The sequence below is a fragment of the Syngnathoides biaculeatus genome, chromosome 8 (genome assembly GCF_019802595.1).
Source record: "Syngnathoides biaculeatus isolate LvHL_M chromosome 8, ASM1980259v1, whole genome shotgun sequence".
In the NCBI taxonomy this organism is placed as follows: Eukaryota; Metazoa; Chordata; class Actinopteri; order Syngnathiformes; family Syngnathidae; genus Syngnathoides; species Syngnathoides biaculeatus.
This window is the reverse complement of record NC_084647.1, coordinates 9,969,625-9,992,820: the sequence shown is the minus strand read 5'-3', so window position 1 is coordinate 9,992,820 and position 23,196 is coordinate 9,969,625. Positions and strand designations below refer to the sequence as shown.

The following is a 23,196-nucleotide window of genomic DNA, read 5'->3' as shown; positions in this document are numbered from 1 at the left end:
TAGGATGGGATGATCTTACAGTTGTTGCTGTTTGTGAGGAAATATAACCCCAAAATAGACAAATGGTTAAAATAAAAGATTTTGTGGTTTAATCTCGTGAAAACCTGTTCGTGTGTGTGTGTGCACTCTCAATCCAAACATGCTAAAACAAAAGAAAACAAGAAATAAAATATTTACAATTTATCAAGCTGACGAGAATAAAATCACAGTGGACACGGAACAGCACTGCACTTGCTCTTCAAGGCGACACGTGGTGGTGGTTCTTCTGGGAAGTTAACAATCCACATGGCAGTAACTGTGTGTCTCTGTCCATCTTTTTGTCCATGGCCCCCCGTACAGCCATTTTGTTCTACACACCAGTCTTCTCTTTGATCCAGCCACGGAATTTGGTGACCGTTGTGTAGATGCCCGGCTTGTTCCGGCGGGCACAGCCGTCGCCCCAGCTGACCACGCCGCCCAGGAACATGCGGTTGCCGGATGGAATGGAGAGTGGCCCACCAGAGTCCCCCTGATGCAGACAAATGCAGTTAAGTACATTTCATTGACATAGGACCTCTAACAATGTACAAAGATTTATATATATATATATATTAAAAAAAAAAAAAAAAATCATACGTTATAAAGTACACAATCACAATTTTTCTATTGATGCAAACCCAATTCCAATTAAGTTGGGACGCTACATCAAACAAAAACAGAATACAATGATTTATAAATCTTGTTCAACATATAGTTAATGGAATAAACTACAAAGACAAGATATTTAATGTCCAAACTGATAAACTATTGTTTTTAGCAAATCATTAACTTGGAATTCTATGGCTGCAAAACATTCAAAAAAAGCTGGGACACAGGGCAAAAAAACACTGAAAAAGTTGAGGAATGGTCATCAAACACTGGTTTGGAACATCTCACAGGTGAACAGGCTAAGTGGGAACTGGTGGGTGCCAGGATGGGGTATAAAAGGAGCTCCCGGAATTGTTCCCTTAGTTCCCAAACGTTTAGTGATTGGTGTTAAAATACAAGGTGATGTAACAATGGTATTCATGTCCTAGCTTTTTTGGGACTGTGTTCCAGCCATAAAATTCTTCATGATTATTTGCTAAAAGCAGAGTTTCAGGTTGAACATTAAATACCTTGTCTTTGTAGTGTATTCAATTAAATATTGGTTGAACATGATTTGCAACTAATTGTGAGGGTGTGTTCCAACTCCATGGGGTTCATACTCCTCAGCCTCCCTGCTAAGGTACATTTAGCGATGCTGGAGAGGAAGGTCATTCTGGAAGTCAGATCTCAGATTTAGGAAAAGCAGTGTGGTTTTCTTCCTGTTCGTGGAACAGGACACCTTCTCTAAACCCTCCTCAGCATGGCCCTTGAAGGAGTTTTCCCAAAGGGTTCACATGTGTTTTGTGGACTGTGAAAAGGCCTTCTTCCGTGTCCCTCGGGGAGGCTTGTGGGCGTGGGGTGTCCTTCAGTCATATGGGGTACCGAACACTCTTGATACGACTGGTGTCAGAATTTGGTCTGCATTGCCGCAAGAAGGTTGGACGCGTTTCCGGTGAGAGTTGGATTCCGCCAAGGCTGCCCTTTGTTATCGATTCTGTTCCTAACTTTTATGGACACAATCTCTAGGCACAGCCGAGGCGTAGCGGGGGTCCAGTTTGGTGGCCTCAGTATTGCATCTCTGCTGTTTGCAAATAATGTGGTTTTGTTGGCTATGTCAAGCCATGGTCTCCAAGACTCACTAGAGTGTGAACCGGCTGTGTTGAAAATCAGCACTTCCAAATCTGAGATCATGGTCCTTATTCAGAAAAGGGTGGTGCACCCTCTGCAGGTCGCGAATAAGATCCTGCCACAAATGGAGGAGTTCAAGCATCTTGGGGTCTTGTTCACGAGTTAGGGGAGAATGGGCAGGGAAATTGATAGGTGGATCGGTGCAGCGGCTGCGGTGATACGACCTTTGTATTGTTGTGTTGTTGTAAAGAAGGAGCTCAGTCGAGAGGCAAACTGAATTTACAAGTTGATCTACATTCCTACCCTTACCTATGATCACCAGTTGTGGGTCATGACCCAAAGAACAAAATCCCAGATACAAGAGGCTGAAATGAGTTTCCTCCGCAGGGTGTCCGTGCTCTCCCTTACAGATAGGGTGAGAAACTAAGTCAGGGCTCAGAGGCTCAGAGACGAGCCGCTGCTCCCCCGCATTGAGAGGACCCAGATGAGGTGACTGGGGCATCTGATTCTGATGCTTGGTCACTGAGTCACATCCTCCCATAAAGAGACCAAGGACACGATGGAGAGACTAAGTCTCTCTGCTGGCCTGGGAACAATTTGGGAACCCCCTGGTAGAGCTGGATGAAGTGGCTGGGGAAAGGAAAGTATGGGCATCCCTGCCAAAGCTAGTGCATCCTGACCCGGATAAGTGGTGGAAGAATGATCAATGTATTCTGCTTGTATTTACATTTTAAATAAAAGTCCCAGGTTCATTGGGATTTATGTTCATCTGAAAACCATTCTACTGCCTTCCAAAAACTTATTTATGGTGTTTTTGGGCGAGTGGTTGGCTAGGAGGTTTAGAAACAGAATAATTGCATTTTCGTTCATTTCAATGGGAAAAAGATGATTAGAGATGGGTATTTTGAGATACAAGCATGGCTAACAAATTTATCTTCTTTCTCAAGGAATCACTGTAGTTTTAACTTTTTTTTTTTTGAAAGATAACGACTTTTTTTCCCATGTTATTTGCACATACTTTTGCTCAGATTATACACTATTTTATATTACTATTTTCCGTAGATTTTTATGTATTTATTTTTTCTCAAACCCAGTTTTTTCCACTTTCCCCCACTACTACTATACTTTTGTCACCCTGGTTACCCACTGGTACCATGCTGCTCCAAGCATCTGGTTAAGATCGTCTGTGTTTGTGTGTGTGTGTGTGTGTGGTGTGCTGTTTTGTTCATTTTAAGTAAGCCACATGCATATTTCTCATTCCTTCCTTGTCATGTGTGGGGTCTCGCTCGTTTAAAAAAATGGTTAAATTGTTAAAAACGTCTATATGCATACCCCACCTAATTAGGGTATAATAAACGGGATTACCTGACAAGCGTCGACTCCTCCACTCAGAACACCGGCACACATCATCCTGGTTGTCAGCTGACCGCCCATCAACTTGTCACACACACTGTAGTTGATAATGCGCACCTGAGCTTTTTGCAACACGGTCGCTGCAAATCCTGAAAGAAAGACACGTTTGAGATTTAGCATGGATTCTTTGAACAGATGATGTATAACATGATCACAAAGTGTATAAACAAAAACATCGCAAGCCTCAAATGTCAGTCAGTTCCGGGACACCCTTCCCCTTAAGTAAAATTCAATATAGAGCATGATATGACATGGAGACATATTTATTTCATTTTTATTGTGGCCACGACCCCGAAAGGGACTAGCCGAAAGAAACTTACTTATTATAGATCCAACGTGCACATGAAATGCTAAGTTATATTTTTCAATGCACTCCACATCCCAAAAAACATGCATTCATCGGAGACTTAAAATTGCCCCTAGGTGTGATTGTCGACTTACTGACAATAGGTTTGACCAATCCCTTTTCTGACATATCAATGCGCATGTTCACTTAAAGGTGCATTCTAGCAAGCTGGCCTCCTCTTTACACTCTGTCCCTTGCTTTCGCCACAGCAGTCACGGTGGAAACATGGGAGGTAAGGGGAAGCTACAGTGTATATGTCTGGACGCCACTGTTCAAATGATAGAGCCATGGAAATTAGTTTATGTGATATACAAAAATGAGACCAAGATCAATTATTTAAAAAAACATTTTTCCCACAATTAGCTAACCTGTTGACCTAACTTTTTCCTGTTACTAAAATGAAATTGAAAAATACTTTAGAGGGGAAGTAAAAACAACATGGTCGCAGAAATGCAGATGCCATTTTTTTTTTTTTTTTTAAAAAGGGGATGTTGGTGTGTTCAGAATCAAGCTACTACATTCACATACAGTAGATCATTTTACCCTCGATATATGAGTTCTGGGATACACGCAATGGAAACAATATGTCCCGGCTAAAATACAGAAAACCTCCATTACATCGCGGTTCTTGCTTTACAGTGCAGCTATATTGCCTTTTTTTAATTACAGTTACTATTTAACCTCTTATACTGTTTGCATATGCGGGCAATTGGGTGTATTGGACGACCCCCCCGCCACCTCATGAGTTAGTTATTTCGAGGGTCCAATGTACAGTGGTACCTTGAGATACAAGTGACCTAACTTAATAAACAAAAAACAAAACAAGGGCTTCAAGCTGTTTATTACTACTCTGTTGAAATTTCCTGTCATACTAAATAGACAATTGTGTGTCACAAAAAACATATATTTTTGCTTTAGATAAGTCAGTTTAGCTTAATGCTAACAAACACTGCAAAACACGAACAAATAGCATACAAATAGCATTGGAGTTGCAACCCTCGCACTTTTGAGACTCAAGTTTTTATGCTGCACCCCCCCTTTTTTTCTTTTTTTTTTTTTTTTAATAGAGTTGCAGACCATGTCAAATGTTATTGTGGGACACCATAAAATGGATTGTGAGCTGCACACCACTGCACTAGGAGGGTTTACCCTAAGTGCTCTATTTTTTTCCACTTCACTGGAGCAGTAGATAGTCTGAACTGTACTCATAATTCAAGTCATTGCTCATAACTTTGGTGGGTTGACTGTACCCTTGTAAAATGTAAGCAATACACTATTATTTGGGTGTGAGAATTGTAAATCTTCAGGTTAATTTGTACTATACTTATATACCATAAAACGCGAAAGAACATACAATAGTATGTTTTTCTAGGTTTTAAGTGTGGCTAGATTAAAGGGATTCTGTTGGTACGATTGAGGGATCTCACCTCCCTCCCGAGTGGCACCCCAGCCAGTGATCCAGACAGTGGTCCCGACGGTGAATTTGTGCGTCGCAGCAGGGAGGCAGATAGGCTGGATGTAGTCGCTGTACATGACGGGTCTGTCCAGCTCCATCAGGGCGATGTCGTTGTCAAAGGTGTAGTCATTGTAATTTGGGTGCGGAATGATCCTCTTCAAGTTCCTTTTTACAACCATGCTGCCTATGTTGCGCTGTGTATGCAGGCCCATATATGCCTCCCAAGTACTGGGCTGGGAAAACCTGTTGTAGTGAATATTTTCTGTTACTCTCAGTGTAGATAGTAGAGCTGCACAGGGCAAAGTACTGTATACTACTTATTGTGATCCGGCCCACTTGGCATTTACATGATTAGGAGTCATAATTTCATTTATGTGTTTTTCCTAAAAAGAAGAAAATAAAAAAGTTTAATTTATCCTTTTTTCAAAAATGGATTCCATTTGTTAATTAAAATATATTCATTAATTTTGTATTTATATCATTAAATGATTGGTTAAATATTTGTGTCATAAAAATTACATGTGAGGTACTACAGTATTTTCAATTACATTTTTAAAATGATAAATAAAAAGGATAAAATATTTAACTAAACATTCTATAAAAATGTTCACTATAAAATGAAGTTATTCTAACCCACACAATTTAAAAAGCACAAACAATTTTTCATAGACCATTATATTTATTTCAGTAGAATTAAATAAAAAAAAAGGCAGATATGAGGCAGCTGTAGCCAGTCACCAATTGCACTGCCTAATTGTAATGAAATTAAATAAAACTTAAAAATAAACTCAAAGTATATTAACATTGATAAAAGTAAAACATGTGTTCAGTTTTTATTTTGTTAAAATCATAATTATAGCTAATACAACCAAAAATGTTATGTACTTGAGACTTTTATTGTTTACAAATATTAGAAAAAAATGAATTAATTATTACATTTATGATAATACAATTAAGTGAGCATTCATTATTTTACAATTTCAAAAATCAAATGGCCCTGAGGTAGAGTGAATTTTACCTGTCCTTTCCGTTGTCCTGGACACAATGAGCGGCGGTGACAAGCCAGAGTGGAGCGATGAGGCTGGCACCGCAAACGTGTCCGTAAGGCTTGGCGTGCAGGCTGACTTGCCATGGGAACTCGCCTGCCTCTGCGTCCTGACCCCCAACGATACGTGAGGTCTTGAACTTGCTCCGGCCACAATCTGCTGGGCCAACACAGTGTTGTGACACAAACAAATGACAAAAATAAAACAAGACAAAAAAAAAAAAAAAAAACCACAGACAAAAACACAAACAAAAAACACACAAACGAACACACACAGAATGGGAATCGAAGGTGGTGTGAGAGTAGACGCACCACAGTTGTCCTCATCCGAGCCATCCTCACAATCTTTGGTACCGTCACATTCAGGGTTGACTTTGCTGATGCATTTGTTGTTTTTGCATTTGAATGTGTGGTCAGTGCATGACACAGAACCAGCACCTGCACACGTGCGCACACAGACACACCAGGGAAGCAAACATTATATTAAACATTGATGAAGGAATTACAAACTACTACCAAGTACTTACAGTACATTAGTTAAAAGGAGTGGTAAAGCAGAAGTACTGTTTCACCTCCTGTAATTAAAACTAAAAAGATACTCACTCTTAAATGTACTAAAGTATAAGAGCACAAATTAAAAATGAATTTTCACTGTGAAAAATAGCACAAACCTAACCCCTGTAATAAACAAGGGATTATTGAATTTGTTCTTGACTACTACCACATCAACAACAACTTAACAGCTTTCATGGTTCAAAGTGTGTCCCTACTGATGTGAACTGCTTACACTAACAACATGACTATGAACAGAGGGGAGGTAGTTTTTCGCCAACCGAGCAATTTCTCCTTGATATGAATGAGACGTGAAAGGACGTGATTGGGAAGAATGCCCCCCGATCAAAACCAGAGTGATGTTCTGTTACTGGACTTCTGTGCTCATCACAGATTGTCCAAAAGAAACACCATATTCAGGCATAAGGGTGTCCACATGTTCACCTGAAACCAGGACACCCTAGGTTGCAGTTTGATGATGGACTTTGTGGTCGTGTCATCGGATGTGGGGCCGCATGTCTTGGACACGCTGGTGAAAAGAGGGGTGGAGCTGTCAACTGATCTCCACCTGGTGGTGAGTTGGCTCTGATGGTTGGGGAAGATGCCGGTCCGACGTGGCAGGCCCAAACGTATTGTGAGGGTCTGCTGGGAATGACTGGCAAATTCCCGTCAGGAGGACTTTCAAATCCCACCTCCGAAAGAACTTTGCTCATGTTCTGGGGGAGGCTGGGGACATTGAGTCTGAATGGACAATGTTCGATGCCTCTATTGGTGAGGCGGCTAGCTGGATCTGCAGGGTGTTCGGTGCCTGTCGTGGCGGCAACCCTCGAACAAGTTGGTGGACACAAACAGTGACGGATGCTGTCAACTTGAAGGAGGAGTCCTATCGGGCCTTTTTAGCCTGTGGGACTCTCAAGGCAGCTGATAGGTACCGGCTGGCCAAGTGGAATGCAGCTTCGGTGGTCACTGAAGCAAAATCCCGGGCATGGGAGGAGTTCGTTGAGGTCATGGGGAACAACTTCAAGATAGCTTCGAGGAAATTTTGGTCCACTGTTTGGTGTCTCAGGAGGGGAAAGCAGTGCACCTACAACACTGCGTATAGCGGCAATGGGGCACTGCTGACCTCAACTCGGGAGTTGCGAGTCGGTGGGGAGAATACATCGAAGACATCAATTCCATCAACATGCTTCCCCAAGCTGACTCTGATTTCTCTGAGGTGGGCTCGTTGATCTCTGACAGGGGGTGGATGAGATTCACCTGAAGTTCCTAAAGGCTCTGGATGTTGTGGGGATGTCCTGGTTTACACACTGCTGCAAAATCACGTGGACATCTGGGATAGTGCCTCTGGATTGGAAGACTGGGGTGTTGGTCCCCTTTTTTAAGAAGGGGGACCGGAGGGTGTGTTCCAACTACAGGAGATCACACTCATTAGCCTCCCTGGTAAGTTCTATTCAGGGGGGCTGAAGAGGAGGGTCCATCGGGAAGTCGAATCTCAGATTCAGGAGGAGCAATGTGGTTTTCGTCCTGGGGTGTGGAACAGTCGACCAGCTCTACACCCTCATCAGGATCCTGAAGGGTGCATGGGAGTTCGGCCAACCAGCCTACATGTGTTTTGCAAACTTGGGAGAAGGCATTCCACCGTGTCCATCGGAGAGTCCTGTTTGGGTTGTGGGGGACTCCAAGGCTGGCACCCTTTGTCACCGATTTTGTTCATAACTTTCATGGACAGAGTCTCTAGGCACAGCCAAGGCATAGAGGGGTCTGGTTTGGTGGCCTCAGCATTGAGTCTCTGCTCTTTGCAAATGATGTGGTTCCATTATTTGATCAAGCCGTGATTGTCAGTGCCCACTTGAGCAGTTTGGAGCAGAGTGTGAAACAGCTGGGATGAGAACCAGCACCTCCAAACCTGACTGAGACCATGGTCCTCAGTTGGAAAAGGGTGGCGTGCCAGGTCGGGGATGAGATCCTGCCCCAAGTGGAGGAGTTAAAGTATCTTGGGGTCTTGCTCAGGAGTAAGGGAAGAATGGAGCGGAAGATCAACAGGCAGATTGGTGCAGCATTTGGAACGATGCGGACTTTGTATCGGTCAGTTGTGGTAACGTGGGAACTAAGTTGAAAGGTAAAGTTCTTTTCAATCTGCAATATGTTCCTAAACTCACCAATGAGTATGAGCTGCGGGTCATGACCCAAAGAACAAGATCCTGGATACAAGCGGCTGAAATCGGTTTCCTTCCCAGGGTTTCCAGGCTCTCCTTTACAGCTAGGGTGAGAAGCTCGGTCATCGAGGAGGGGCTCAGTGTCTAGCCGCCCCTTCTCTGCATTGAGAGAAGTCTGATGAAGTGGCTGGGGCATCTGATCCGGATGCCTCCCGGACGCCTCAGTGTTGAGATGTTCTGGGGACGTCCTCCCAGAAGGAGACTCCGGGGACAACCCAGGACTCCCTGGAGAGATTATGTCTCTCGGATGGCCCGGGAACATCTTGGGATCCTCTCGGAAAAGCTAGATGAAGTGGCTGGGGAAAAAGAAGTCTGAGGATCCTTGCTAAAGTTACTGCTCGCAACTCGGAAAAGCGGTACAAGATGGATGGATGATTGTCCTTGAACCTCTACAAATAGTAAACTTGCTACTTTGATGGGGCAAAACGATACAGAGCTAAGCATTGAGCCATTAAGGAATAAGATGAGAGTTAAGCGTTTAACTGAATTCCAGAGAAGAGTTGAGGAGTTTACCTCGTCCACAGTCAAGCTCATCCGAACCATCGCCACAGTCGTCTCTCCCGTCGCAACAACCCTTCTCCGAGACGCATTTGCCATTCTTGCAGGTGAACTGTCCAGTGGAACAAGTGCCTGGTGGGTCAAGAAGGGCAGTTTAGACCAAGGGATCTCAAACAATTTGGATCCAGAGATCACCTAAAGGAGAGGCATTTTTTTTTCTAGGACCCCTAATATTCATAATGGCAATTAAACATCACTACTCCTTTGTATTTATGTAGCACCAAATTTTGGATTGTTAAGCCAATAGAAAAATTGTCAGTAATTTTTATTTTACTGTCACAAAATAAAATGTAAAATAAACAATGTGCCTGCAAAAAGTAGTGGATTTTTTTCATGTGTATGTAGATTTACATTCAGAAAAGTTGTATCGAGGCAATTGGACTCTCCTTGTGTGTTAAATTTGTTTTATTTCTTATTTTCCAAAAGTATTAAATGACAAATACCCCTATTACTATTTTCAGGGGAAAAAAGGCATGTATTGATTAATTCATATTTTTTAAAAAAGTCATAAGAATAAAGTCATATTTTGGGGTACAACTTGTGAGAATAGCTAGTTTTTTCCCATGAGAAAGTACCATATTTTCTGCACTATAAGGCGCACCGCATTATAAGGTGCATGCTCAACGAATGGCCTACTTTAAAGCTTTTTTCATATATAAGGCGCACCACATTATAAGGCGCATAGAATAGACGGTACAGCAGAGGCTGGGGTAGCCATCTTGCTTTGTTCCCTCAGAAACTCTGTTTAGTCGTCTTTACTTGGCGCAGACCATCTTGTTGCTTCCTCCATTTGCTGCACCATTGAAAGTTAATTTAAAAATACGGTCTCATAATATTACACCTTTTATGGAAAAGTTGCCATTAAATAGGACACTTCTACAAATATATATCTTTTATTCTTGAAAAAAAAATGTTATTCTTAGCCTCAAACTTGCACCATTGGCTAAATTAAATATCTTTTATTCTTAAAAAAAAAGAAAAAAACCCGCCAGCGATAGATTTATGTAAGAAGTTACAAACACAGCAGAGCTTTTAATTGGTCCATCCCTGAGGTTAGGAGTTTTAACTGCTGTATGTAATCAGGTTGGCTTTCCAAATGAGAATCTATTCTCAGTTGCAGACTCCCAAACTGGGGAGTGTAGACCCGCACGAGGCATCTTTAAGAAACCACTGGATTAGGGTGTGTGCATTAACACTGATCCATCAGGAATGAACGTTTCGTACCGCAGTTCTGCTCATCTGTGGCATCACCGCAGTCGTCTACACCATCACATTTCCAGAACATGGGCTTGCACAACCCGTTTGCACAATGTATGTAGGTGGAGTTGCACTCTGGAGTAGCAAACAAACAGTTAGTTAAGCATGCTAGATAGCTAATGTGAACTGTCACCATGGTGAAAATGACTTACTGCAGTTCAGCTCGTCGCTCATGTCGCCACAGTCGTTCCAGCCGTCACACTTGAGATCAGGCTTGATGCAGCGCTGGTTCTTACACCGGAACTTCTTGGGGCAAGCTGCACATACCAGTAAGACCATCGGGAAATAATTAGAATTTGTCAGAACGAGGCAGCGGTGGGAGTAAGTTACTGATGAGCAAGTCTAAACTCTGTCTCAAGGCTTAACCTTCAAGTCTGAAGCAAGCCTCAAGTTATTATGGCAAAAATAAAGCCAGCCAAGATGAGAACTTGCAAAATTTCAAGCAAGTCATTATTTGTCCTATAACCTTCGTCACAAAATATATTCACACATTGTCCACTTTGCACACAGCATTTGTCCATTTGTTGAATTCACTGTAAAAACACATTCACAATGAGGGTAAATGATTATTTTAATAGTTCAAAAACTATCTTGGCTATCTAAAAATAAAGCATATTCTCAAACGCAAACAGAAAAGACTAGTCAAGTTATGTAGTTCAGGTCTAAGTCAAGCTGAGTCTCGTGAATATAAAGTCAAGTTTAGCCTGTTGTTAGTTTTAACCAAGCAAGTCTCAAGTCCTAAAATCAGAAGACTGGCTGCTGTACACAAAGTGTTGCGACAGAAATTGATTTGACTGTCATGCAGTGTGCAGGGTTCTGCAATTAGATTTCATGAGTGGACGACAGTCAGCCTCCAGTTTTGCTGCCATGTGAAATTTTAATTGCAGGTGAGTGCTCTGGCGATGTTACAGATGCAATGTCCATTTGATATCATTTTTTTTCCAACAAAAGTTACATTTCAGGGTATGATGCAAAACAACTGTCCACATCAATAAAGAATAGTCTTTTACAAAAATACTTTATTTTTGAAAAATTTCATGTTCCCGTAGCTAAAAAGAGAAGCATGGAGTTACAAAAATGCATGATTGCAGTCAATGTATGTTGTGATCATTGGCAACAGTCTTCGAAACATACACACTTTCGCCTTTATTCCTGACTTATTTTTATTGTACAGTATTAATATTAAACAGTGCTTCCTTGACAAATGCACCACGTTTTCTGTGGTTCACCAAAACATGTGGACCTCAAAACATGTCCCCATTGAAAAATCAGAGGTCACAGTTTTCCACAATGCATTGAGGTAGTATGTGTGCAAGGGTCAATCGCCAGGTATGGCGGTGTACGTCACTGACTGCAATGTGTTTGTGAAGTTCAGTCACGTTTGGCTTGCCTTAAGTCTGATTCAAATCACATGACTTGACTCAAGTTCTCCACTACTGTCAGAACAGAGGACCAGAACTCTAAATATTGCTACTTACGGTCGGCAATGTCGACTGCCTCATATGTCGCCTCAAAGCCTAGGTCCACATGGGATCCGTCAGAGAAAAACTGAATGGTCATTTCATTGGTGCTGCTAGTTTCCACGACAGAGTTGTCGGGATGATCGCCGCAAAATCTACAAAAAAAAAAAAAAGATGCACATCGGATGAGATGGAACAATGTTATTTTCGTGTGCACAATGACTCACTTCTTTCTGTTGATCTCCACGTAGTCCTTGCGGCAGCCCTTGCTTCCGCCCTGGCCTGGTTCAGATATGAGGAACTTTTTGAATGTCACTTTCACCGATTTTCTGTCAGGGACCTGGGCAATGGCCAGAGGTTGTTGGCTTAAAGTTCACATACTTTTAAAACCACATTTCATCATCAGCCTATGGTGGATGGTTGTTAACCAATTGATACATCTGCTCATTACTGCCACTTGTGGGACCAGAGTAACCGTTTTTCCAGACATTGTTTATTATGAAGTATTTCTTTGTGGTTTGATTTCATTTACCCCAGAATTATGGCGTGCTATTTGTAAAGCAGCTCACACTGAAAACAGCGGCAATATTGAGCTTCAAACAATGTTTTAAAAAAATGGTGAACTATAATCACTTATTCCCACATTTTTATGTCAACGATACAGTTAAATCAAAAGATTAAATCTTCTTCTTTCAGCTTGTCCCGTTAGGGGTCGCCACAGCGTGTCATCTTTTTACATTTAAGCCTATCTCGCGCAACGTCCTCTCTTAACACCCACCTTCCTCATGTCCTCCCTCACAACATCCATCAATCTTTTCTTTGGTCTTCCTCTCGCTCTTTTGCCTGGCAGCTCAATCCTCAGCACTCTTCTACCAACATACTCACTCTCTTGCCTCTAAACATGTCCAAACCATCGAAGTCTGTGCTCTCTCACCCTGTCTCCAAAACATCCAACTTTGGCTGTCCCTCTAATGAGCTCCTATCCAACCTGTTCACACCAACCGAGAACCTCAGCATCTTCATTTCTGCTACCTCAAGTTCTGCTTCCTGTTGTTTCTTCAGAGCCACCGTCTGTAATCCGTACATCATGGCCGGCCTCACCACTGTTTTACAAACTTTAAATCCAAATATTAAACGCATATCTCAAAAGGAATCCTAAATCCATCCACTCATTTTCTTAGCCGCTTATCTTCACAAGGGTCGCGGGCGTCCCAGAGCCTATCCCAGCTGTAAATGGGCAGGAGGCAGGGTACACCTTGAACTGGTTGCCAGCCAAGCGCAGGGCAAATGGAGACAGACAACAGTCGCACTTACAATCACACCTAGGGATAATTTAGAGTGTCCAATTAATGTTGCATGTTTTAGGGATGTGGGAGGAAACCCGAGTGCCTGGAGAAAACCCGCCCAGGCACGGGGAGAACAAGCAAACTCCACACAGGTGGGGCTAGGACTGAACCCGGGTCTTCAGAACTGTGAGGTCAACGCTTTCCAGCTGCACCACCTTGCCGAATCTTAAACGTGACTGTTAAATATAAATCTCAAAACTAAATGTTCAAGCTATAAATGTTAAATATTTTGTTTATCTCAATGTTAAAACTAAATATAAACAAATGGCTAAATATGTATTATTAAATAGAACGATTAAATTAAAATGTTAAATCTAAATGTTTCTGGTTTAATATTTGGCAAAAATGCAAATCCCTGCAGCCAAAAAAAATGGAAGCATGGAAAGAAAAGCTGCATGTTTGTAGTGTCAAAAACACATTATATGGGTTAATGGAGCCTTGAACATACATAAACACTACCTGCAAAAAACAAAGGAAAGAGGGGAAACTATTTGAATAGTAGTTTAACTGTTCAGTGTCACTTTGACTATGAATTGCCTCTTCGGCACAGGTCTGCAATAGGTTATGGCTGGGTGCAGCTGTTAAGATGCAACTTCTCCCTCCAGAAATCCTGACTAGGACCTCATTCTCCTCTCTCAAGCAAGGAAGCGAGCTAGCTAACAGAAATATATATTGATAGAAATCGTCTAAAAGATTTTGGAATGCTGAGTCCTCACTTCACCTTGATGGTCCACTTGCAGGAGGTCCGAGGAGGGTAGTAATTTGGAAAGTTAGGAGAAGTGAAACGGCCTGTGTCACCTGTCAGCTGGCCACCGCACATTGTACCTGTTTGAGAGGGGGAGGAGGGGGAAAAAAAAAAAAAAAAAAAAAAAAATCAGAACCGCACCACTTTTTTTTTCAGTTCCTTGAATCCTTACACAAGTGTTGTTGTGTCTGTGTGGCTTCCTACTAGTGCTGCCGCGTCGCACCTGCGACACTTGTGCTCGGAAGCCGGGGTAGTTCTTCACTTGGTTGGTCGCCATGGTGACCAGCATCACATTGCCAGAGGACAGAAATGTCAGGGGCTCGCTGGGTGAGTAGTATCCGCACATCCTAAAGACGGAATGGTACATTCCCATAAAAAAAACAATGCAAGTGGATCATACCACATGTATGTCCTCAAATAGTGTCCATCCTGAAAACTTATGCCCCGAAATTATCTATGTATGTGGATACATCCACTTAAAAGTCCCCTTCCATCACCGTTTTTCTATTTAAGTTTGATAATCTTTAAAGTCCTTTTATTGGGTTTGGACGATAATTTGGGTTGGAAATGCCCGAGATGTCCTTTTTCAAGCTATTAAAGTTAGTCTAAAGTTGGAGTTTCTTATTAAACATGTAAAGGAGGTTTTCTCTCACTGGATGTGCCCTAATTTAAATATGGAAAAAACAGCTTGCTCTGATTAGACCTTATCACAGCATTTGCTTAGGCTGGCCAAGCATTCAAAGTGATATATCATTTGATGCCATGTTCAGACTCACATCTCTTGGAAGAGTTCGATCGCTTCATTTGGGCCAAATCGATAGGCTCCTTCCATCTCGGTCCTCTTCACTGGGTCGTTTGCACACAGCAAGGTGTGCTTTAAAGTGAGCAAAGTAGCATGACTGGTAACCCTGGCTGGATCCTTTGATTTTATTGTTCTTTTCTAGTCCTAGTTTTACTTTACTTTCTGACCAGAGACAAGCGGCCACAGCTCCCAGTGGGATGCCAGTCCACTCACCAAGCACATGGGTGAAAATTAAGAGAAATAAGGTTATTTTGAGGTTGGGTAGCCTGTCGATCTCTGGTTCCATTCTTCTCTCACTCATGTACAAGACCCCAAGATACTTGAAGTCCTCCTCAGGATCTAATCCCGACCTGGTCACTGTGGGCGCTGGACCTTTTTCTGACTGAAGACCATTGTCTCAGATTTGGAGACGCTGATTTATAGAATCCCTCATCTCTGGTCCAGTCAGACACAGCCCAAAAGGGTAACATGGGACCTTCTTCCCAGGGGTAACCACCGTTGGAGGGGCTGTAGTGGTCATGTGCAGTGTGAGCTGGGCGGTGGCCAAAGCCAGTGACCTTGGCGATCTGATCCCCAGCTACAGTTCCTGGCTCTAGCCACACCAAACTAGTGTGTGAGGACGAGATGTTCCAACTGGATATAGTCGGGCTTGCCTCCACACACAGCTTGGGCTTCAGTTCCAGTCCTCTTGTGAGGGGGTGGACTCCCTTCCACTCTAGCAATGCCTACAGTGTGAAGCGCTGAGCAGGTGTGGGTATTGATGAGAAGATAGCCTCCCTCCTCCTTCAGGTGGTGTGGGGATGGGTCCTAACTGTTTGTGCTCATGCACCAAACAGCAGTGCAGAGTACCCATCCTTTTTGGACTCCATCATGGGGATGCTGGCGAGTGCTCAAATGGGGATTCTACCGTTATGCTGGGGGACTTCAATGCTAACATGGGCAATGATCGTGAGACCCGGAGGGGCGTGACTGGGAGGAACAGCCCACCTGATCAGAACTTCGAACGCTGTCCTCTTATTGGACTTCTTGGCTCCCCATGGATTTTCCTTAACGAGGACCATCTTCAAGCAGGGTGTCCACACGTGCACATGGCATCAGGACACATTTGACACAGACTGGTTGAGCGAACTCTCATGCAGTCTCAAGGACCCTGCCAAGGGTGAAACCTGGTCTACTGTTTGACGGCCATGGGGGGAAAAAAAAAAAAAAAAAAAAAGTGTTTTTCCTAAATCTGAGCTGTAACTTCTCAAAGGACGGATACCCCTCTCCAGCACCCCTGAATAGACCTTACCAGGGTGGCTGAGGCGTGGGATCCGGTCCCCCTTAAAAAGCGGGATCACCACACCAGTCTACTTATACAGAGGCACTATCCCCGATGTCCATGCAATGTTGAAGCAGCGTGTCAACCAGGACAGCCCCGCAAAATCCAGATCCTTTAGGAACCATCATCCACCCGGGACCTTGCCAGAGAGGAGCTATTTAAACAAACTTGATAACCTCAACCCTGGAAATAGGAGAGCCTGCCTCAGAGATCCCAGACTCTGTTTCTGTTGGCAGGGATGTCAAACAAATTTTTGTCACAGGTCACATTGTAGTTATGGTTTCTCTCAGAGGCCCGTTATGAATGTAAAACCCTAAAAATCTTTAATCACCATCATATTTACATCAATTTATAAACTAGTTTTGGAATCAGACATCGTGGGAAATGGAGTTCAAGTATTGTTGATGTTTTGTAATAGAAAAATGTAATATCTCAACGTGATCACTCATGGTATTTGACCATTTAAAATTTTGGTAGACGCAGTACGGTGGAAACTGGTTAGAGCAGCTGGCTCACACATCTGAGGATCGAGGAATCCGGGCCCGGCTGCATGGAGTTTGAATGATCTCCCTGTCTCTGCATGGGTTTTCTCCAGGCACTTGGGTTTCTTCCCACATTCCCAAAACATGCATGGTCTAAATTGCCCATAGGTGTTAATGTGTGTATGAATGGTTGTTTCTTTATGTGTGCCATGCAACTGGGTGGTGACTATTTTAGTGTGTACCCCGTCTCCTTGCCGAAGATAGGTGGGATAGGCTGGAGCAGACCTGCGACCCCTATGAGGATAAGTGGCCCAGAAAAGTGACGGAAATTTTGGTGCATATTTTCACAAGAAATGTAGAAGTTGACGCACTCCATTTGTCTTTGCAGGCCACATAAAATCATGTGGCGCGCCGGATCCGCCCCACCCGGATCTTGAGTTTGACACCTGTGCCTTATGGGAAGGTGCTACGACAAATTGAGGACATCTTTAAAGTATTCTCCCCACCAATTCACAAGGTCAGTAGCACCTCATCCCCACTGTACAAAGTGTTGATGGTGCACTGCTTCTCCTGAAACACCAGATGGTAGACCAGAATTTCCTCCAAGCTGTCCGGACGTCTTCATCTCATTGAGCCTCAATGAATTCTTCAGACACCCGAGTTTCTGCCTTAGCGACTGGCAAAGCTGCTTTCTGCTTGGCCACTCAGTACCCATTTGCTTCCTCAGGGGTCCCAGAAGCCAAAAATACCTGTGAAGACTTCTCTCAGCTTGATGGCATACCTTAGCGTTGGTGTCCATCAACGGGTTCAGGGACTGTTGCAACAACAGGCACTGACAACCTTACAGCCACAGCAATCAAGTCTCAATATTACATTGTGGCAAATTTTAATTGACTTGCCACAATGTAATTACTAATAACGTATATTTGGTCAAAGCTCTTAGCCAGTGACATATAGTGACACATAGAACAATTGCATGCTTTTCCATTAAATGCCAGAAGATATACAGTTAACCTGTATATCCACAGTTTGTGACAGTTTTCTTTTGTGGTGTGCTGTGAGATGTATGTAACGTAAAATATCTAACTTGGTTCAATTAAGGTTTGGAGAAAAATATTTTGCAGCTGTAGGCATCCCATGTGGCCAGAACAGCCCCTCCACAACAACATAAAGTAATATTCAAGCTCTGTGTGTATGACTCACTCCTGCACGACCCTGGCCTCGATGGCCACCAGGGAGTCATAGATCTTGATAAAGTCGTTGTCGCAGTTCTCCTCCAGATTCATCGTGTCGAAGTCTAGCTTGATGATGTGGTTGGGGTCGGCCCGCAGCTGCCACTGGATAAAGCTGTTGGGTGGGTAAGGGCTGTCGGGGAAGCCAGGGGACCTGATCTGGCCAATGTGGTTGGTCCTTGTGTGCTCAGAAAACCTCAAGAATCCTGAGAAATGAGACAAGTGTCCATGTTTTATTCACTCTGAAAGCATAATTACAGGGTGCCATTTGTAAAGGAGCCCAGACTGAGAATAACAGCAATATTTGGTCACATTTATCTTGAAACAGTGTCTAAAAAAAACCCCAACAAAAGAAAACATGAATTTAGAAGTCACTTTTCCAGAAATACAGTTGCAGAGGCTTTTTCCCAGAAGCAGATCACCAGGGCACCCCTCTGGAGCCAGGACTGGTGGTGGGGCTTGAAGGAGAGCCAGGGCAGAAGGGTAATGTTGGGTCCCCTTCCCATGGGCTCACCACCTGTGGGAGGAGCCATAGGGGTCAGGTGCAGTGTCAGCTGGGTGGTGGCTGAAGGGGGGGGACCTTGGCAATCTGATCACCCGCCGGCTGCAGAAAATGGCTCTTGGGACAATGGAATGTCACCTCTCTGATAAGGAAGTAGCCTGAGCTGGTATGTGAGGTCGAGAGGTTCCAACTAGATATAGCCGGGCTCGCCTCCATACATGGCTTGGGCTCTGGTTCCAGTCCTCTTGAGAGGCGCTAGGAAGGTGTGGGTATACTTATTGTCCCGTGGCTTGGCACCTGTACGTTGGGAGTCACCCCAGTGGACGAGAGAGTAGCATCCTCTCTGCTGTCATGTTGGGGGGGGGGTCCTGACTTGAGAGTAAATGCCCTTTTTGGACTCTTTGAAGAGGGTGCTGGAGAGCACTTCTAGATTGGCAGACTGTGGTGGTGGTTCCCCTTTTCAAAAAAGGGACCAAAGGGTGTGTTCCAACTACAACTACACGCCTCACTCTCCTTAGTCAGGTCTTTTCAGAGGTGCTGGAGAGGAGTGTCTGTCAGGAGGAAAGGAGGAGACCCTGGGGACATGGCAGGACACCCTGGAGAGTCTATGTCTCTCAGCTTGCTTTAGAACGCCTCAGGATCACCCCGGAAGAGCTGGAGGAGGTGCCTTTGGATAGGGAAGTCTGGGCTTCTCTGCTCAAGTTAATGCCCACGTGACCCGACTTCAGACATGCAGAAGAAAATGGATGGATAGGTCTTTTCATTATTAAAATTATATTGAATATTATTATAAGACAGTGTAACATTATGCACAACTACTAATACCACACTTAAAATACAAATATACAGTATAGTGTCTGACTTACTTTTGCCAAAGATGATTTTCATTGTGGATTTAGTCATTTGTGTGCACTGTGCTATTTTTAATAAACTTGTACTTTTAAATACATAGGAGGAATTGTTGTCATTAAATGTTGTTGTGAATTAAAAAAAAAGAAGCCGTATTTACTATTTATCTGCCAACAGTGACACAATAAGGCACTCCCAACCAACACAGACGTGGGTGGGGACAAGGTACCCCATCTCATCATCTATCGAAAAGCTCACTGTAATTTAAGACAGTCAGCACATAAGATCATCTTTAATAGTGCACAGTATGCACAAGCGCTACCAAAAATCGAAAATAAGAAAAACAATATAAAAAAATAATAGAAAAACGCAGATCACTTACTGCTGAATTCCGTTGAAAACAATCGTGAATCAAGTTCTGTAAAATAAAAACACTGACAGTGAATCCACCAGCGGGTTTCACAGACATGCAAGCATTTTTTTTGGATGACTTCTTATACCAGAGGAGACAACGTCTTCCAGAAGCAGAGAATTGCCAGGCCTGTAAATGCTGCGCTGCTCTTTGTCAACTAGTTTGTCCATGGTGGACATGGCATAATCCACTGCTGCCTCCTGGCCGGTCGGAACGTTGAACTCTGAGATGTAGTAAGCAATAACGCTTCCCTCACTGCCAGCAAAACAGAACATCAAAATAAGCACCATCTAAAAAATACTTGGGTCTCCAAGTATCATTGGCAAAATACAGTTCAGTTGTACCTTAATATACTAGACATACAACATTCAGTGATCACACTCAACTCAAAGCATTCATATGTCAATCTGTTCCGTCCTCTCCTCAAAATATATACTTTTCGGTAATGTGTTTTTCACGAGGGAAAATAGCTCTCTATAATATTGTGGTTCGTGAAATAATAAACTAGAAAACATAGAATGAAACAGTATGTGCATTACTCTGGCTCCTTTTGACCGGCACAAGCTGGCCAGCGGGAGGTAGTATAATAGTGATACAGACAAACGAAGCGTTTCACTCAACTACTGTGATCAAGTAATTTGCAGTAATAATGGATATTTCATATATACATGTCAATATTGGGTATATTTTACATATATTTTTTCATTTACATGTGTTGCTGCCCTCTTTATGTATAAATATCAGTTGCTTCAAACTTTTTATACTGCCAAATAAATGCTATTTGTCAGCCCTTTATGGCGTTCCCCATTATTGTATTAGCATTGACCTAGTAGACCTTAAGGCAAAGCTATGGCGTGTAAGTCTCTGTTTTATACTGACTTTGAAAGTAAGCTTCGTTTTCAAAGATTTGTTCACTATCCCAAACTGCAGCCTCTTTAGAAGTGAGGTAACTTCACCTCCACCGTATACAACTCATATCCCAATGTCAAAGCAGTAAGACTGTCAAATAACAGCTTGTATCTTGGAAAACTCAAATCAGGTCACTCATAACTGAAGGCTCCACTGTATTCAACTTTCATTCAATACAGTTGCATCTTATTCATTATTTATGTATTTTGGGCACTCCATCTATCAGGCGTATTGAAATTTATTTCCAAGTCAAGTATTTCATAAAATATGTATATCTTTTATGAGCCATTGTCCTGATTTTATTTTGCCTTGGAATTCAAAGGGGACTAGAAATCCTCCTGCTTCCATTTGTCGTGCGAATTAAATCTTTGAGACTCCTCGTACCTAAAAGCCTGAACTGTCGAGCCGACGTAGTATTTGGCCAGCTGTGGACTCTTGCTGTAGAGTGTTTTAAGCTGAAAATGAGAAAAGAGTGTGAGGGAGAAGGTAACAAACAAGCCAATGGCAGCGGTTGTTTTTGTCGTACCTGCATCTTGACCTGCTTTGCCAGCGCCTTGAACTCAGAGCTGTTGGCGTTCTCATAGGCATCCTCAAAAACCTGGTTGGTGATTCGCATGGAGCCACTGTACAGCTTCTTGACACGCACATCTTCACGGACTGCAAGGACAAATGGACAGGGTTTATGGTTATAGAAAGACAAGGACATTTTTTATAATCGATAAAAAGTATGACATTGGCTAAACAAAGCTAAAATGACTATTTTCATCCTTTTTCAGACTAAAAAAAGCCCTTGATTTCAGTCTGTCACTTTTTCTTTCTGAAATGTCATGAAAACCCTCAGGATTGCTCTGTGCCAAAGCTGACACCTCCTTTATAAAAGAACATCAAGAATACATGAAGAAAAAGAGCGCAACTTTCTGCCACTTCATCAAGAGGAGCTCAGTGGAAGACACTAGAGGGGATAAAAAGTGAGGAACTTTCTTTATGATGTGTATTTCTTTCCTGTTTATTCATTTTGCCTTCAACGTTAGTTTCTCAAAACACCCCAGGGCATCTACAGAAACCCTGAGCTTATAAAAAAAGGGATAATTCTATCCCACAAAAACACAGCATTATGAATTTAATCCATGCCCATACTTCTTACTTGAGCATTTTCAAATTCACCTAGTCGCTGATTTATTTTGCCAACATAGTATATGTGATTCGCTGAAAAATCTTTGTGGCATGTTGGGGCCAAGGACCTATGTTGTAGTGATAAGCTTTATCTCATAATGTCATAGCTTTTTCTAATATAATAAAACTCGCTTTGTCGCCATCTTGAACCATATAAAAACAATTACAGTTCACAAAAATATTTTGTTCACTGTAGTCACAGATTTATTATTTTTTTTCCAATATGTTCTCTTTCAATGCAGTATTTCTCAACTACAGCCATATACTAAAAGTACACATTAAAATAGACTCCGGAGTGGATTTAAACACCTTCTACAGAGAATTCAAAGATTTGTTTCTAAATAATCTAGATTATACATTTTTGAAAATAATTGCTGAAAGCGTGTGAAGACAACTATGTAATGTGATAAGTAGTAATTGTAGGGCTTGCATGTGTCACGCAGACCAGGAAAAACTTAACCGTGCTTGTCTATAATAATGGTATTCTGACTAAAAAGTAACTTTCCTTTGGCTCGTCCCGTTAGGGGTCCCCGCAGCGTAACATCTCAGATTAACGCTCATGTTTGTTTGGCGCAGTTTTTACACCGGATCCCCTTCCTGACGCAACCCTTCTTGGGGAGTACAGGCCCCAGTGTGAGAAACTCACAACCCCTGGTTTATCAAACCAATGCTCTAACCACTGAGCTACGGGGCCTCTACCAATGGTCTTCTGACTGGAGTCCCCCTAAGAGCATTAAACAGCTGCAGCTCATTCAAAATGTTCCTGGCTGAGTTCTGACAAAAACAAAGATGTCAGATCATATTACTCCAATTCCAAAGTCTTTACACTTGCTTCCAGTCAGCTTTAGAATAGATTTTAATGTTGTGCTACTGCGCTATAAATCACTAAAAGGTTTTAGGTCCTCAACATATGAAAGAAATGCTCTTGGATAACAAACCCAGTAAGGCTCTGCGATCAAATGATTCGGGTCGAATAGTGGAGCTCGGAGTCCAAAGCAAACATGGTGAAGCAGCATTTCGCTATTACGCTGCACACAAATGGAATAAGTTGCTAACATGTTGGCATGGATGTTGTGGAAACTGTAGTTATATAGAGCTTGTGGACCTATGTCACTGAAATAACATGACTGGCAATACTGCCGGTCAAACAAAGTATTGTTCAATGCTAAGTCCGTTGAGACGAAATGAAAATATGTCTTCTAGCACGATGCCCATAGTTTTGTCCAATACCTACATTTAGAAGGTGATAATAAACAAAGGTACATGGAAAATGAGAGACACTTGGCATAGAGGACCCATATCCCATATTTAATGGTGAAGTCGATGTTTTCGCCAATAAGAAAGTGGACTGTTAACCCGCTTCCACTTGTCTTGAACAACTGGATA

General features: G+C 42.6%; 1 protein-coding gene and 1 long non-coding RNA gene across 7 annotated transcripts in view; one reads left to right on the top strand and one right to left on the bottom strand.

Moving 5' to 3' along the window:
• Positions 1-66: 66 nt before the first annotated feature.
• st14a (ST14 transmembrane serine protease matriptase a) overlaps positions 67-23,196 on the bottom strand; it is a 39,788-nt gene continuing 16,658 nt past the window's right edge. For all 6 annotated transcript variants that reach the window (XM_061827711.1, XM_061827712.1, XM_061827713.1 and 3 more), the window contains exons 4-20: positions 21,164-21,294; positions 21,022-21,092; positions 19,817-19,983; positions 19,699-19,734; positions 17,937-18,171; positions 14,333-14,475; positions 14,105-14,208; positions 12,265-12,377; positions 12,056-12,192; positions 10,730-10,834; positions 10,545-10,652; positions 9,276-9,392; positions 6,307-6,432; positions 5,968-6,151; positions 4,921-5,192; positions 3,100-3,236; positions 67-508 (exon numbers count right to left, since the gene is read on the bottom strand). In XM_061827711.1, the coding sequence (XP_061683695.1) occupies positions 350-508; positions 3,100-3,236; positions 4,921-5,192; positions 5,968-6,151; positions 6,307-6,432; positions 9,276-9,392; positions 10,545-10,652; positions 10,730-10,834; positions 12,056-12,192; positions 12,265-12,377; positions 14,105-14,208; positions 14,333-14,475; positions 17,937-18,171; positions 19,699-19,734; positions 19,817-19,983; positions 21,022-21,092; positions 21,164-21,294 (2,345 nt within the window). In that variant the 3' untranslated portion in view covers positions 67-349. The remainder of the gene's footprint in view (positions 509-3,099; positions 3,237-4,920; positions 5,193-5,967; positions 6,152-6,306; positions 6,433-9,275; positions 9,393-10,544; positions 10,653-10,729; positions 10,835-12,055; positions 12,193-12,264; positions 12,378-14,104; positions 14,209-14,332; positions 14,476-17,936; positions 18,172-19,698; positions 19,735-19,816; positions 19,984-21,021; positions 21,093-21,163; positions 21,295-23,196) is intronic.
• Positions 409-17,919, top strand: LOC133504959 (uncharacterized). The gene is made up of 3 exons (XR_009796109.1): positions 409-526; positions 17,122-17,250; positions 17,316-17,919. It is a non-coding gene; the product is annotated as an uncharacterized LOC133504959 (long non-coding RNA).